Source organism: Salmo salar, chromosome 26, assembly GCF_965601325.2.
Source record: "Salmo salar chromosome 26, fSalSal1, whole genome shotgun sequence".
NCBI classification, from domain to species: Eukaryota; Metazoa; Chordata; class Actinopteri; order Salmoniformes; family Salmonidae; genus Salmo; species Salmo salar.
This window is the reverse complement of record NC_138316.1, coordinates 9,036,576-9,049,018: the sequence shown is the minus strand read 5'-3', so window position 1 is coordinate 9,049,018 and position 12,443 is coordinate 9,036,576. Positions and strand designations below refer to the sequence as shown.

The following is a 12,443-nucleotide window of genomic DNA, read 5'->3' as shown; positions in this document are numbered from 1 at the left end:
GCTTCGTCATTATGGGATATTGTGGGTAGATTGATGGGGGGGAAACAATTTAATCCATTTCAGAATAAGGCTGTAATGTAACAAAATGTGGAAAAATCAGTGGGTCTGAATACTTTCTGTATTTTAGACATTGTACTGTGTTAAATGTTTATTGGATGAGGAATCAGGAAATATGAAGAGAAGGCGAAGGCTCTATGCATCGTCCCAAAATTGATTTTATCTTTATTAACTAGGCAAGTCGGTTAAGAAAAGTTCTTATTTACAATGACGGCCTACCCCAGCCAAACCCTAACTTCAATCACGGCTGGTTGTGATACAGCCTGGAATCAAACCAGGGTCTGTAGTGACACCTCTAGCTAGATGCAGTGCCTTAGACCGCTGCGCCACTCGGGAGCCCCCACTGGTAAAATGGCAAACTGTTCATCTATGTTCGTCTGCCGATAGCTCCCAGCAAGGATAGAATAGTGTCAAAATGGGGTCTATTTGTGGTTCTATTCTCTCTGGAGGTATTCCCCTTAATGTCTTATGTTTATTCAAATGCATTCATATGTATCATATTTATTCATAGGAAAACAATGACAGAAGCTGTTCACGTTTTGTTTTCCACAGTCTATTTTCCTCAACGCTGCTTTGCTCCTTTGTACTTATTGTATTATGGTTTTATCTCAACCTGATTGCAATATTGAATTCTATGAAGTTTAAATCAACAGATATTTTACTAGACGTGGGTTCAAATACGTTAGTATTTGTGTCACGTCGTGACCAGCAGAGGGAGGTATGGTATCAGTTTTGGGTCAGGATGTGGCAGGTTTTTTGTATGTTAAGGGGTTTGTGTTGGTGATTAGACTCCCAATTGAAGGCAGGTGTGTTGAGTTGCCTTTGATTGGGAGTTCTATATAGTGGTGTGTGTTTTTCTTTGGGGTTGTGGGTAGTTGTTCTTGCACTGCGTTTTTGTATGCCTGTAAGACTGGTCCTGTCGTGTGTATTGTTTTTCCAGTGGATGCTTTACTCTTTTTTTTAATTAAAACATGAGCATCCATATTCCCGCTGCAGTTTGGTCTATTCAACACGGCACCTTTTGTGACAGAACTACCCACCACCAAAGGACCAAGCAGCGGAGAAGAGGACAGAGGCAAGTGAGGGAGGAATGTTGGAAGCAGCGCGCTCGGGAGGTGATGGATTCCTGGTCGCTGGAAGTATTGACGGAAAGGATTGACTGGACATGGTAGCAGTTGCGGGTCCATTGTGACAACCTGCCTGGGAGGCAGGTAGAACCCGAGAGGCAGCCCCAATAATTTTTTAGGGGGGGGCCACAAGGGCTATTTGGCGGGGCGAGATTGGAGCCCCAGGCCAGCTCCCCGTACCCTTGTAGGGCAGACTGGACAGGTCCCGTGCTTTGGGGTTGGGGCTGTGGTGAGGCCTGGGATTTTCAGGCCGATAGGCACAGTACCAGCGCCCCGCATGTGCCAGGGCGAAGTAGGCATCGAGCCGGAAGGGGTGATGCCAACCCTGCGCTCAAGACCGCCAGTGCGCCTCTACGGTTTGGTGTTTCCCGCTAAACGCACTAGCATGGAGGTGCGTGTCAACAGTCACCAGAGCTGCCCGCCAGTCAACAGTCACCAGAGCCGCCCGCCAATCGAAAGTCACCAGAGCCGCCCGCCAGTCGAAAGTCGCCAGAGCCGCCCGCCAGTCGAAAGTCGCCAGAGCCGCCCGCCAGTCGAAAGTCGCCAGAGCCGCCCACCAGTCGAAAGTCGCCAGAGCCGCCCGCCAGTCGAAAGTCACCAGAGCCGCCCGCTAGTCAGGAGCCGCCAGAGTGGCCCGTCTGCCCGGAGCCGCCAGAGTGGCCCGTCTGCCCGGAGCCGCCAGAGTGGCCCGTCTGCCCGGAGCCGCCAGAGTGGCCCGTCTGCCCGGAGCCGCCAGAGTGGCCCGTCAGCCCGGAGCGGCCAGACTGCCCGGAGCTGCCAGAGTGGCCAGACTGCCCGGAGCTGCCAGAGTGGCCCTCCTGTCCTCCGGCCCAGCCAGAGTGGCCCTCCTGTCCTCCGGCCCAGCCCGAGAGGCCCTCCTGTCCTCCGGCCCAGCCCGAGTGGCCCTCCTGTCCTCCGGCCCAGCCCGAGTGGCCCTCCTGTCCTCCGGCCCAGCCCGAGTGGCCCTCCTGTCCAGCCCGAGGGGCCCTCCTGTCCTCCGGCCCAGCCCGAGGGGCCCTCCTGTACTCCAGCCCAGCCCGAGGGGCCCTCCTGTCCTCCGGCCCAGCCCGAGTGGTCCGTCTGCCAGGGTCAGCCCGAGTGGCCCGTCTGCCCGGCGCAGCTAGCGGCGCCACCGAAGTGGGCGACGCCGAAGGTGGAGCGAGGTCCACGTCCTGCACCTGAGCCACCTCCAGGATAGGTGGGTTGGGGAGGGAGGGTGTAGCACAGTGCCGTCGTTGACGGCAGCCACCCTCCCTCCCTCCCTTATTGTGTAGGGGTTATTGTTTATTGGTTTTGTTGGGGTTACATTTGTTTTTTTGTATTTTCTGTTGTTAGGTGCATTCCGGGGTGTGATGGATTCCTGGTCGCTGGAAGTATTGACGGAAAGGATTGACTGGACATGGGAGCAGTTGCGGGTCCATTGTGACAACCTGCCTGGGAGGCAGGTAGAACCCGAGAGGCAGCCCCAATAATTTTTTAGGGAGGGGCACAAGGGCTATTTGGCGGGGCGAGATTGGAGCCCCAGGTAAGCTCCCCGTACCCTTGTAGGGCAGACTGGACAGGTCCCGTGCTTTGGGGTTGGGGCTGTGGTGAGGCCTGGGATTTTCAGGCCGATAGGCACAGTACCAGCGCCCCGCATGTGCCAGGGCGAAGTAGGCATCGAGCCGGAAGGGGTGATGCCAACCCTGCGCTCAAGACCGCCAGTGCGCCTCTACGGTTCGGTGTTTCCCGCTAAACGCACTAGCATGGAGGTGCGTGTCAACAGTCACCAGAGCTGCCCGCCAGTCAACAGTCACCAGAGCCGCCCGCCAGTCGAAAGTCGCCAGAGCCGCCCGCCAGTCGAAAGTCACCAGAGCCGCCCGCCAGTCGAAAGTCGCCAGAGCCGCCCGCCAGTCGAAAGTCGCCAGAGCCGCCCGCCAGTCGAAAGTCGCCAGAGCCGCCCGCTAGTCAGGAGCCGCCAGAGTGGCCCGTCTGCCCGGAGCCGCCAGAGTGGCCCGTCTGCCCGGAGCCGCCAGAGTGGCCCGTCTGCCCGGAGCCGCCAGAGTGGCCCGTCTGCCCGGAGCCGCCAGAGTGGCCCGTCTGCCCGGAGCGGCCAGACTGCCCGGAGCTGCCAGAGTGGCCCTCCTGTCCTCCGGCCCAGCCAGAGTGGCCCTCCTGTCCTCCGGCCCAGCCCGAGAGGCCCTCCTGTCCTCCGGCCCAGCCCGAGTGGCCCTCCTGTCCTCCGGCCCAGCCCGAGTGGCCCTCCTGTCCTCCGGCCCAGCCCGAGTGGCCCTCCTGTCCAGCCCGAGGGGCCCTCCTGTCCTCCGGCCCAGCCCGAGGGGCCCTCCTGTCCTCCGGCCCAGCCCGAGGGGCCCTCCTGTCCTCCGGCCCAGCCCAAGTGGTCCGTCTGCCAGGGTCAGCCCGAGTGGCCCGTCTGCCCGGCGCAGCTAGCGGCGCCATCGAAGTGGGCGACGCCGAAGGTGGAGCGAGGTCCACGTCCTGCACCTGAGCCACCTCCAGGATAGGTGGGTTGGGGAGGGAGGGTGTAGCACAGTGCCGTCGTTGACGGCAGCCACCCTCCCTCCCTCCCTTATTGTGTAGGGGTTATTGTTTATTGGTTTTGTTGGGGTTACATTTGTTTTTTTGTATTTTCTGTTGTTAGGTGCATTCCGGGGTCTGCACCTTGAGGGGGGGTACTGTCACGTCCTGACCAGCAGAGGGAGGTATGGTATCAGTTTTGGGTCAGGATGTGGCAGGTTTTTTGTATGTTAAGGGGTTTGTGTTGGTGATTAGACTCCCAATTGAAGGCGTTTTTGTATGCCTGTAAGACTTGTCCTGTCGTGTGTATTGTTTTTCCAGTGGATGCTTTACTCTTTTTTTTTATTAAAACATGAGCATCCATATTCCCGCTGCAGTTTGGTCTATTCAACACGGCACCTTTTGTGACAATTTGTACTTTGAGCGTTTGGTTGAGCCTGCCTGAGTGCCAGTTGATCCTGCCTGGAGTGCCAGAAGTCCAGCTAAAGTGTTTGAAACAAAACAAATACTATTTGAACCCAGGTGTGTTTTTTACTGTCAATACCCCTACAGGATTTCACCAATGGGTTTCTCCTTTTCACACAAAGAGCAGAACATTTTATGTTTTGTAGGTAGTCCAATTAATTAGTAATTTCATGTTGCCATTCATTTAATTGGTGAATCAATATGATTAGTAGTGTGTTTATGTAAGAAATGTGGTTCATACTATTATATACAACAAACTGAGTTGTGCCACACATTGGAGAAAATGTCACTCTCTTTCATTTGAGTCACATTCTAATGCTTTCATCATTGAAGCTTTTACAAATATTAATGAATTAATGATATTATAACAATTTTCTTTAATAAAAAACATTATATAATGTGTATACCAACTGAAAGTGACTGACACCAACTCCAGGTGACTCCGACAACTTCCATGGACATGTGAGTCTGTCCTAATATGGACAACGTACGGATCACCATTTTCCTACAGTAATTGGTTTGACAGACACGGTTTCCTAGTTGGAAAGGAACCCCCCGCCTGGCTACTGTAACTTTTTTAATGACCCTATTTGATTAGGTGGTTATGTGACTAGGTTATGATGAGACTAGGTCAGTGTTTCCCAATCCTGGTCTTGGGGAACCCGAGGGGAGCACATTTTAGTTTAGTTATTGAAGTCAGTCAAAGATGGCAAGGTTGGCAGCTGTAGGCTGGCATTAGGTGGCACGCGCTGATGTGTTGAAGGAACAGCTGGGAGTGTTCAAGGCCATCAGTGGAGTAGCGGTGTTGTGGGAATGAGACCCGGCAACAGAATACTGATGACGGATCAGAAATCAGCTCTCTGGGTAAAGTTTCCTCGTTATTTCCTACTTTCTCATTCATGTTGAATCAACGTGGCTGGTATGTTGAATATTTCTGAAAAAGGCAACAACAGACTGTACGCTGTTTTTTGTAACTCAGATTTTCAGCGGTAACTGATACATTTGGCGATAACGCAAGTTGACATAACCATTAACGTCATGTACCAACTCATTTGATCACTCAGACCTTGCTGAATCATGTGTGTTTTAGTGCTGGGCTGAAATAAAAGCCAGCACACACATCTGCCTTCCAGTACCCGGAATGGAAAACAATGTTTAAAAAAAAAGAACATAGCCTTCCCAACAATAACATGAACATATGTTATTAACTCTTATGTACATATGGAATGGCCCTGCGGTTCAAGAACATCGTAGAGTCCATTTAAACTAGCCGCTGGAGGACCATTCCCTTTCTTTCTTAATTTCTAACAAGCCCTACAGTACATCTACAGTACCTGGCTTTTACAACGCTCCGGTCTTTTACCCAGTTTCTCATTGCACTGCGTTGTGTAGAACAGTTAAGAAATGAAACGGAATCATTCAGATCCGGAATGGAGGATAGGGAAACAGGGGAATGTTAGACATAGGGACTAGGGTGGGGACTGAGGAAAGTTAACATCCATAGCGGAAGGGATGTATTGGCTGAGAGCCCGGGAAGATGCTACCAATACAGGAACTCTTCTAGAATTACACACCAAGTGAGACAAACCAAAGGATTATAATGGCTGTGGGGCAGAGGATTCAGATTTAACAGAGCATGTATAGTTTTATTACATAACCAGATAAAAAGCTATACACAGTACGAGAGTGGGAAAAATCAAATACACTCAAAGGAAATAAAGAGGGAGGAGAAAAATATCAAAGGGTAGGATCATTATTTACTAAAAGGTACAGGCAGAGACTGTAGACACCAACGGCCTTGGCCCTGGCCCTCTGGGTAGCGAGGATGCCACAAGTCATGCATAATGGAGTAGCCGTGGCCGATAGATTGGAGGGCGTCCCGTTATTGGAGCAACGCTTGTTTAGATGGATTGAATTTGAAGTGCCATAAATTGTATTATTATGTCTGTGCATGCCAGTGTACTGGTGCGTATGTAGGAGCAGGATGTATGTGTGTGTGTGCGAATTGTATTATTAATCCCTTCCCAAGTCGGAAATGCTCTGATGTGTAGAGATGTATTTATGTTGAAAGGCCAAAGCTCCTCTACTTTTCAATCCAGTTCCACAGACATGTGACTAACATAAATGGAATAATGTGTCCCTGAACAAAGGGGGGGTCAAAATCAAAAGTAACAGACAGTATCTGGTGTGGCCACCAGCTGCATTAAGTACTGCAGTGCATCTCCTCCTCATGGACTACATCAGATTTGCCAGTTCTTGCTGTGAGACGTTACCCCACTCTTCCACCAAGGCACCTGCAAGTTCCCGGACATTTCTGGGGGGAATGGCCCTAGCCCTCACCCACCGATCAAACAGGTCCCAGTAGTGCTCAATGGGACTGAGATCTGGGTTCTTCGTTGGCCATGGCAGAACACTGACATTCCTGTCTTGCAGGAAATCCCGCACAGAACCAGCAGCATGGCTGGTGGCATTGTCATGGTGGAGGGTCATGTCAGGATGAGCCTGCAGGAAGGCAGGAGGATGTCTTCCCTGTAACGCACAGCGTTGAGATTCCCCGCAATGACAACAAGCTCAGTCCAATGATGCTGTGACACACCGCCCCAGACCATGACGGACCCTCCACCTCCAAATCGATCCCGCTCCAGAGTACAGGCCTCGGTATAATGCTCATTCCTACGATGATAAACACGAATCCGACCATCACCCTTGGTGAGACAAAACCGCGACTCGTCAGTGAAGAGCACTTTTTGCCAGTCCTGTCTGGTCCAGCGACGCTGGGTTTTTGCCCATAGGCAACGTTGTTGCCGGTGATGTCTGGTGAGGACCTGCCTTACAACAGGCCTACAAGCCCTCAGTCTAGCCTCTCTCAGCCTATTGCGGACAGTCTGAGCACTGATGGAGGGATTGTGCATTCCTGGTGTAACTCGGGCAGTTGTTGTTGCAATCCAGTACCTGTCCCGTGTTGTTAGGATGTACCGATCCTGTGCAGGTGTTGTTACACGTGGTCTGCCACTGCAAGGGCGATCAGCTGTCCGTCCTGTCTCCCTGTAGCGCTGTCTTAGGTGTCTCACAGTACGGACATTGCAATTTATTGCCCTGGCCACATCTGCAGTCCTCATGCCTCCTTGCAGCATGCCTAAGGCACGTTCACGCAGATGAGCAGGGTCCCTGGGCGTCTTTCTTTTGGTGTTTTTCAGAGTCAGTAGAAAGGCCTCTTTAGTGTCCTACGTTTTCATAACTGTGACCTTAATTTCCTAAGCTGTTAGTGTCTTAATGACCGTTCCACAGGTGCATGTTCATTAATTGTTTATGGTTCATCGAACAAGCATGAGAAACAGTGTTTAAAACCTTTACAATGACGATCTGTGAAGTTATTTGGATTTTTACGAATTATCTTTGAAAGACAGGGTCCTGAAAAAGGGACGTTTCTTTTTTTGCTGAGTTTATACTATTACATTCTGTGAGACTTAAAAACCGTACCGGAATCAACCACAATAAAAATAAATAAATAAGAGTGAGACGTCGCCTTACCTGGTCTTGGTAAACAAAGAAGAGCATGATGGACAGAATCTCCAAGAAGAAGATCAGAAGAAGGAGGATGAAGAACTGTGGAGAGAGAGAGGAGAGAGAAGGAGAAAGTGGGGAGAGAGAGAGAGAGAGAGAGAGACAGAGAGAGAGAGCGCATTTTTATGAGTTGACCCATCAGGCCCAGGAAACGCTCGCCAGAGACATATTACATGCCTGTGTAGTATGAACTTTAACTTGAGAAAGGAAGAGCGGGGAGACAGGGGAGCGGGACAGACAAAGTGTCAGGAAGAGTGAGTTGAGGAGAGATGGGAGATCGAACGCCTTTAGGTCTTTCTGCCTTATATATATTTAAGACTGACAGAGAAGAAAGGGAGGAGTGGGACAGTAATACTCAGAGAGACAGGTTGGGTCGTGATACAGTGAGCTCCAAAAGTATTGGGACAGTGACACATGTGTTATTATTTTGGCTCTGTACTCCAGCACTTTGGATTTAAATTGATACAATGACTAGGAGGTTAAAGTGCAGACTGTTAGCTTTCATTTACGGCCATTTTTATCCATATCGTTTTGAACAGTTTAGAAATTAAAGCATACTTTGTACATAGTACCCCCATTTTAAGGGACCAAAAGTATTGGGAGGAATTCACTTATGTGTATTAAAGTACTAAAAGGTTAAGTATTTGGTCCCATATTCATAACATGCGATGATTACATCATGTGACTCTACAAATATCACCCCCCCCCCCCCCCTATAATGTTAACCTCCCCTGTTATTGTAATGGTGAGAGGTTAACATGTCTTGAGGGTATATTTGTGCATCTGGAACTTTCCCACTCATCATTATTCACGATTCATTTAGGATTATCCATAATCATGTTAGCGTCCACATTAATCTAGAAGTGGTTAGAAACATATTCTATTCTTATTTACAATAAAAGTCTCCAAAATGATGCAATACATTATTTACCATTCATTTCTATTATGCACAAAATAATCTGAATCACAACCAAAACAAACAGCAAATGCATTCAACAAATTTGTCGAGTCACAAGCACGACGTAGTCATTGCGTGATTTATTTTATTTTCTCACCAGCCCAAAGGTTTCTGCCCTAGTGCACTTCATCTCTCTCTCTCACTGACTCGCTCTCTCCCTACCTCTCTGCTCCTGAACTCATACAAACCAAATGGAAATTATATCCGGCATCAGACAAAAAAATACTCTTGCAATATACCGAAGTCGAAACCCAAAACAATTAATCAATTAAGGAAATTAGAAACAGAGAAACAGAATGAGTTGCTTCAATTAAGACGGAAGCTAGAAAACCAATTGGCTGTCAGTTAGAAAAGATGTCAGGTAGGGAGTCGGTAATTGAATGGCAATCATATCTACTGCCAGAACCTCCTTCCCTCTAAAACGTCTCAGTCTGACATGATATTGGTTGTAATGTGATAGCAGGCAATCCATCAATAAAGTTGATAGTCGACTCATTCCCATGCCACAGTTTGAATGAGAACCACATGCTGCTGTGTGAACTAACAAGCAACATTGAGCTTAGCCAACGTTAGGGCGGCAGGTAGCCTAGCGGTTAAGAGCGTTGGGCCAGTAACCGAAAGGTTGCTGGTTCAAATCCTCAAGGTGGAAAAATGTCCTGTTCTGCCCTTGCTCAAGGCAGTTGACCTCTAACAACAACTCCTCCCTGGGTGTAGATAACATGGATGTCAATTAAGGCAGCCACACACAACTCTTTGATTCAGAGGGGTTGGGTTAAATGTGGGAGATGCATTCAGTTGTGCAACTGACTAGGTATTGCAAAGCCTTTGTCATCCACTTAATGCCTCACAACTGCTGGTGACTGTATGTACATGTGAAAACAACAAATGTATGTGGTTGTGAGGGTAGCCACCACTACAGTAGCCAAACCAGCTCTGTTATTTATGCAATGACTTGTTTCTCCTCTCGTCAGGCTTTGCTGATATCCTAGTTTAGTGGAGATCAATGCCTTGGCAGGGAGAGCAATGAGGAGAACTATAATGAAACTGCTGGTCGACCATTGATCTCGAGAGGTTTATCGACTCTGTGATTCCCATTCAACATGAAAGCTACCGAGTGTCTTTGTTGATAGACGGAAGATGGAGAAACTGAAGAAACTGTCTGACGGTGCCTCCCAAATCAATACCTTTAGGAATCCAGCTACGTCGGACCGGTAACTAACTAACTTGGGGTGGTGGGAAGGTTACAACTGTGCTAGGTTCCAAATTCATCTCGACTGGTGGCCCTTTTGCTTTGTTGTGTAGCCACTGATCTGAAAGGACGGGCTAGGCGAAAGCAACGCTGTGGTGTTTTTAAAGATTGCACCAATGTCAGATTCCAGGCCACTAATTAAAACCCAACCTCCCGCTCATCACCTTTGACCTGGGGCCAGTCTTGCACGTCTCATTTCACACCCATAGAGATTTAGTAGAGATTTAACTCCTGGACCGTGACTTAATGCAGTGAGTCTGTGGTGGAGGTAGAAGCTTCCAGAGAGGCTGTTATTAGCCGCAGGCAGGGCTCTAAAGTGCAAACAATTGGTTCGTATGCGACCAGGAGTGTTATTTTGTGAGCACTGTGCGACTTGGAAAAAATCTCTCAGATAATTATTGTTGTAATGATAAGGCAAGTGCAGATTCGATAGCGTCATGGTTGCACCATTACTACAGCAAAAACGGCTTGCTTATAGCCCAACCAGGTCAAAAGATCTGACCCATATTACCGGCACTACATTTTTATCTACCTATAGTGGATCACAGGGACCACATTTTACAATTATAAACCGTGTCTTGGGCCGTTCTAAAACTACTCACGGGCCGTTCTAAAACTACTCACACGTCGTTAACCATTTGTTTACACCCGTGGTGTAAAGTGCTTAAGTAAAAATACTTTGAAGCACTACTTAAGTCGTTTTTTGTGGTATCTGTACTTTACTATTTATTTTTGGCAACTTTTACTTCACTACATTCCTGAAGAAAATAATGGACTTTTTACTCCATACATTTTCCCTGACACCCAAAAGTACTTGTTACATGTTGACAGGAAAGTGGTCCAATTCACACACTTATCAAGAGAACATCCCTGGTCATTACTACTGTCTCTGATCTGGCGGACTCACTAAACACAAATGCTTCGTTTGTAAATTATGTCTGAGTGTTGGAGTGTGCCCCTTGCTATCCGTCAATAAAAAACACAAGAAAATTGTGTTGTCCGGTTTGCTTAATATAAGGAATTTGAAATGATTTATACTTTTACTTTTGAGACTTAAGTACATTTTAGCAATTCCATTTACTTTTGAAACTGAAGTATATTTAAAACCAAATACTTTTAGACTTTTACTAAAGTAGTATTTTACTGGGTGACTCACTTTACTTGAATCATTTTCTATTAAGGTATTTTTACTTTTACTCAAGTATGACAATTGAGCACTTTTTCTACCACTGGTTTACACTTTGTTCAGTCATGTTATCTTATTGGCTAGCTAGCTAGTATCTCCAAACATTTGGGGGCACAGAAAGAAAGGGAAAAGGTCATAGCAATGAATAAATGACAGATCTCTTGCGTGTTTTCATAACCAACCTGACGTTTTTAAAAAGACAGTGTACAATTTTCAATGTTATGCATCTCAATAGGAAAACAGTGCTTTTACACAATGTAGAAAACGAATATTACACAAACGACTTTGTAATATCAATGACAGGTATTAGTATCAACATTTTAGCTTTTAAAATAAACAAATGCCTTTGGTCACATAATACCCACTGGGCACAGAACACAATTCAATGTCTATTACACATTGGTTCAACGTAATTTCATTGAAACAGAACACAATTCAATGTCTATTACACGTTGATTCACCAGAAGGAGCAGTCTACAGTGGAAACAATGTTGATTCAAACAGTGTGCCCAGTGGATAGTTTCTTCTTTCTAGGGCACAACATGTGCTTAATGTAGCTAGAATTCATATAGCCTGTATCTCAATCAATCCAAAAAAATCTCATTTTCTGGTGCTACCAATGAATATATAATTTTGAGCCCCAGCTGCAGGTTAACCATAATGGAATGTTGACCATTTTGCTTGACTACCCAGTTGACAGCGACCTGGTTCAAATTGGCTGAAATGTGTTAACGGATCTGAAATGTGTCCCTACAAGACCACTTCAGAGCAGTCAGACTAGAAGGAGCAGGCTACAGTGTAAAAGCATGGCAGTCCACCAAAATGGCTATTAGGCTCTGTTCCATATTAGTAAACTACTTAGAATGTGTGCCCAAAGCTTTGTTCCAATATGCATACTAGTAAACCACTTGAAATGTGTGCACAAGGGCAAGGCTCAGTGGTGACCCGTCATTCAGGGCAGGTTGGGCAGGGCCTGTTTTGAGCACTATCTTTCTAGCCTGTTTTGCATGTTATTTCGGCATAAATATGTCACATATCAGTTTGCAAACAATGTAAAAAAAATAATAATCCTAGTTAATAAAGCCGCTAGTAGTTAATACAAACATGGTCTCTTTTTTGCTTTCTTGAGTAAGGCAGCTCCAAAATGCGGGTGTTTCAGCTTTGCTCAGTGCTTTCTGTGGTGGTGGGGCAGCCAGTGGAAAATACGGAGTGTAGGGTTTGGTAATGTTCTCTAGTTGCGCCGTTATTGGCTCAGTGTTCTGTCACTCATGGGGACACTATGTCACTGCCAAATCTAAGGGTAGAGCTAGAAAATTCAAG

The 12,443-nt window shown here is 47.4% G+C and overlaps 1 protein-coding gene across 3 annotated transcripts in view; it reads right to left on the bottom strand.

The window, feature by feature from the left end:
* The window catches only part of LOC106587084 (tetraspanin-4), a 109,596-nt gene that overhangs the window by 20,976 nt on the left and 76,177 nt on the right, over positions 1-12,443 (bottom strand). For 2 of the 3 annotated variants that reach the window (XM_014175024.3, XM_045708308.2), the window contains one exon: positions 7,698-7,772. The exons of the other annotated variant lie outside the window; for it this stretch is intronic. In XM_014175024.3, the coding sequence (XP_014030499.1) occupies positions 7,698-7,772 (75 nt within the window). The remainder of the gene's footprint in view (positions 1-7,697; positions 7,773-12,443) is intronic. 3 annotated transcript variants of the gene reach the window in all.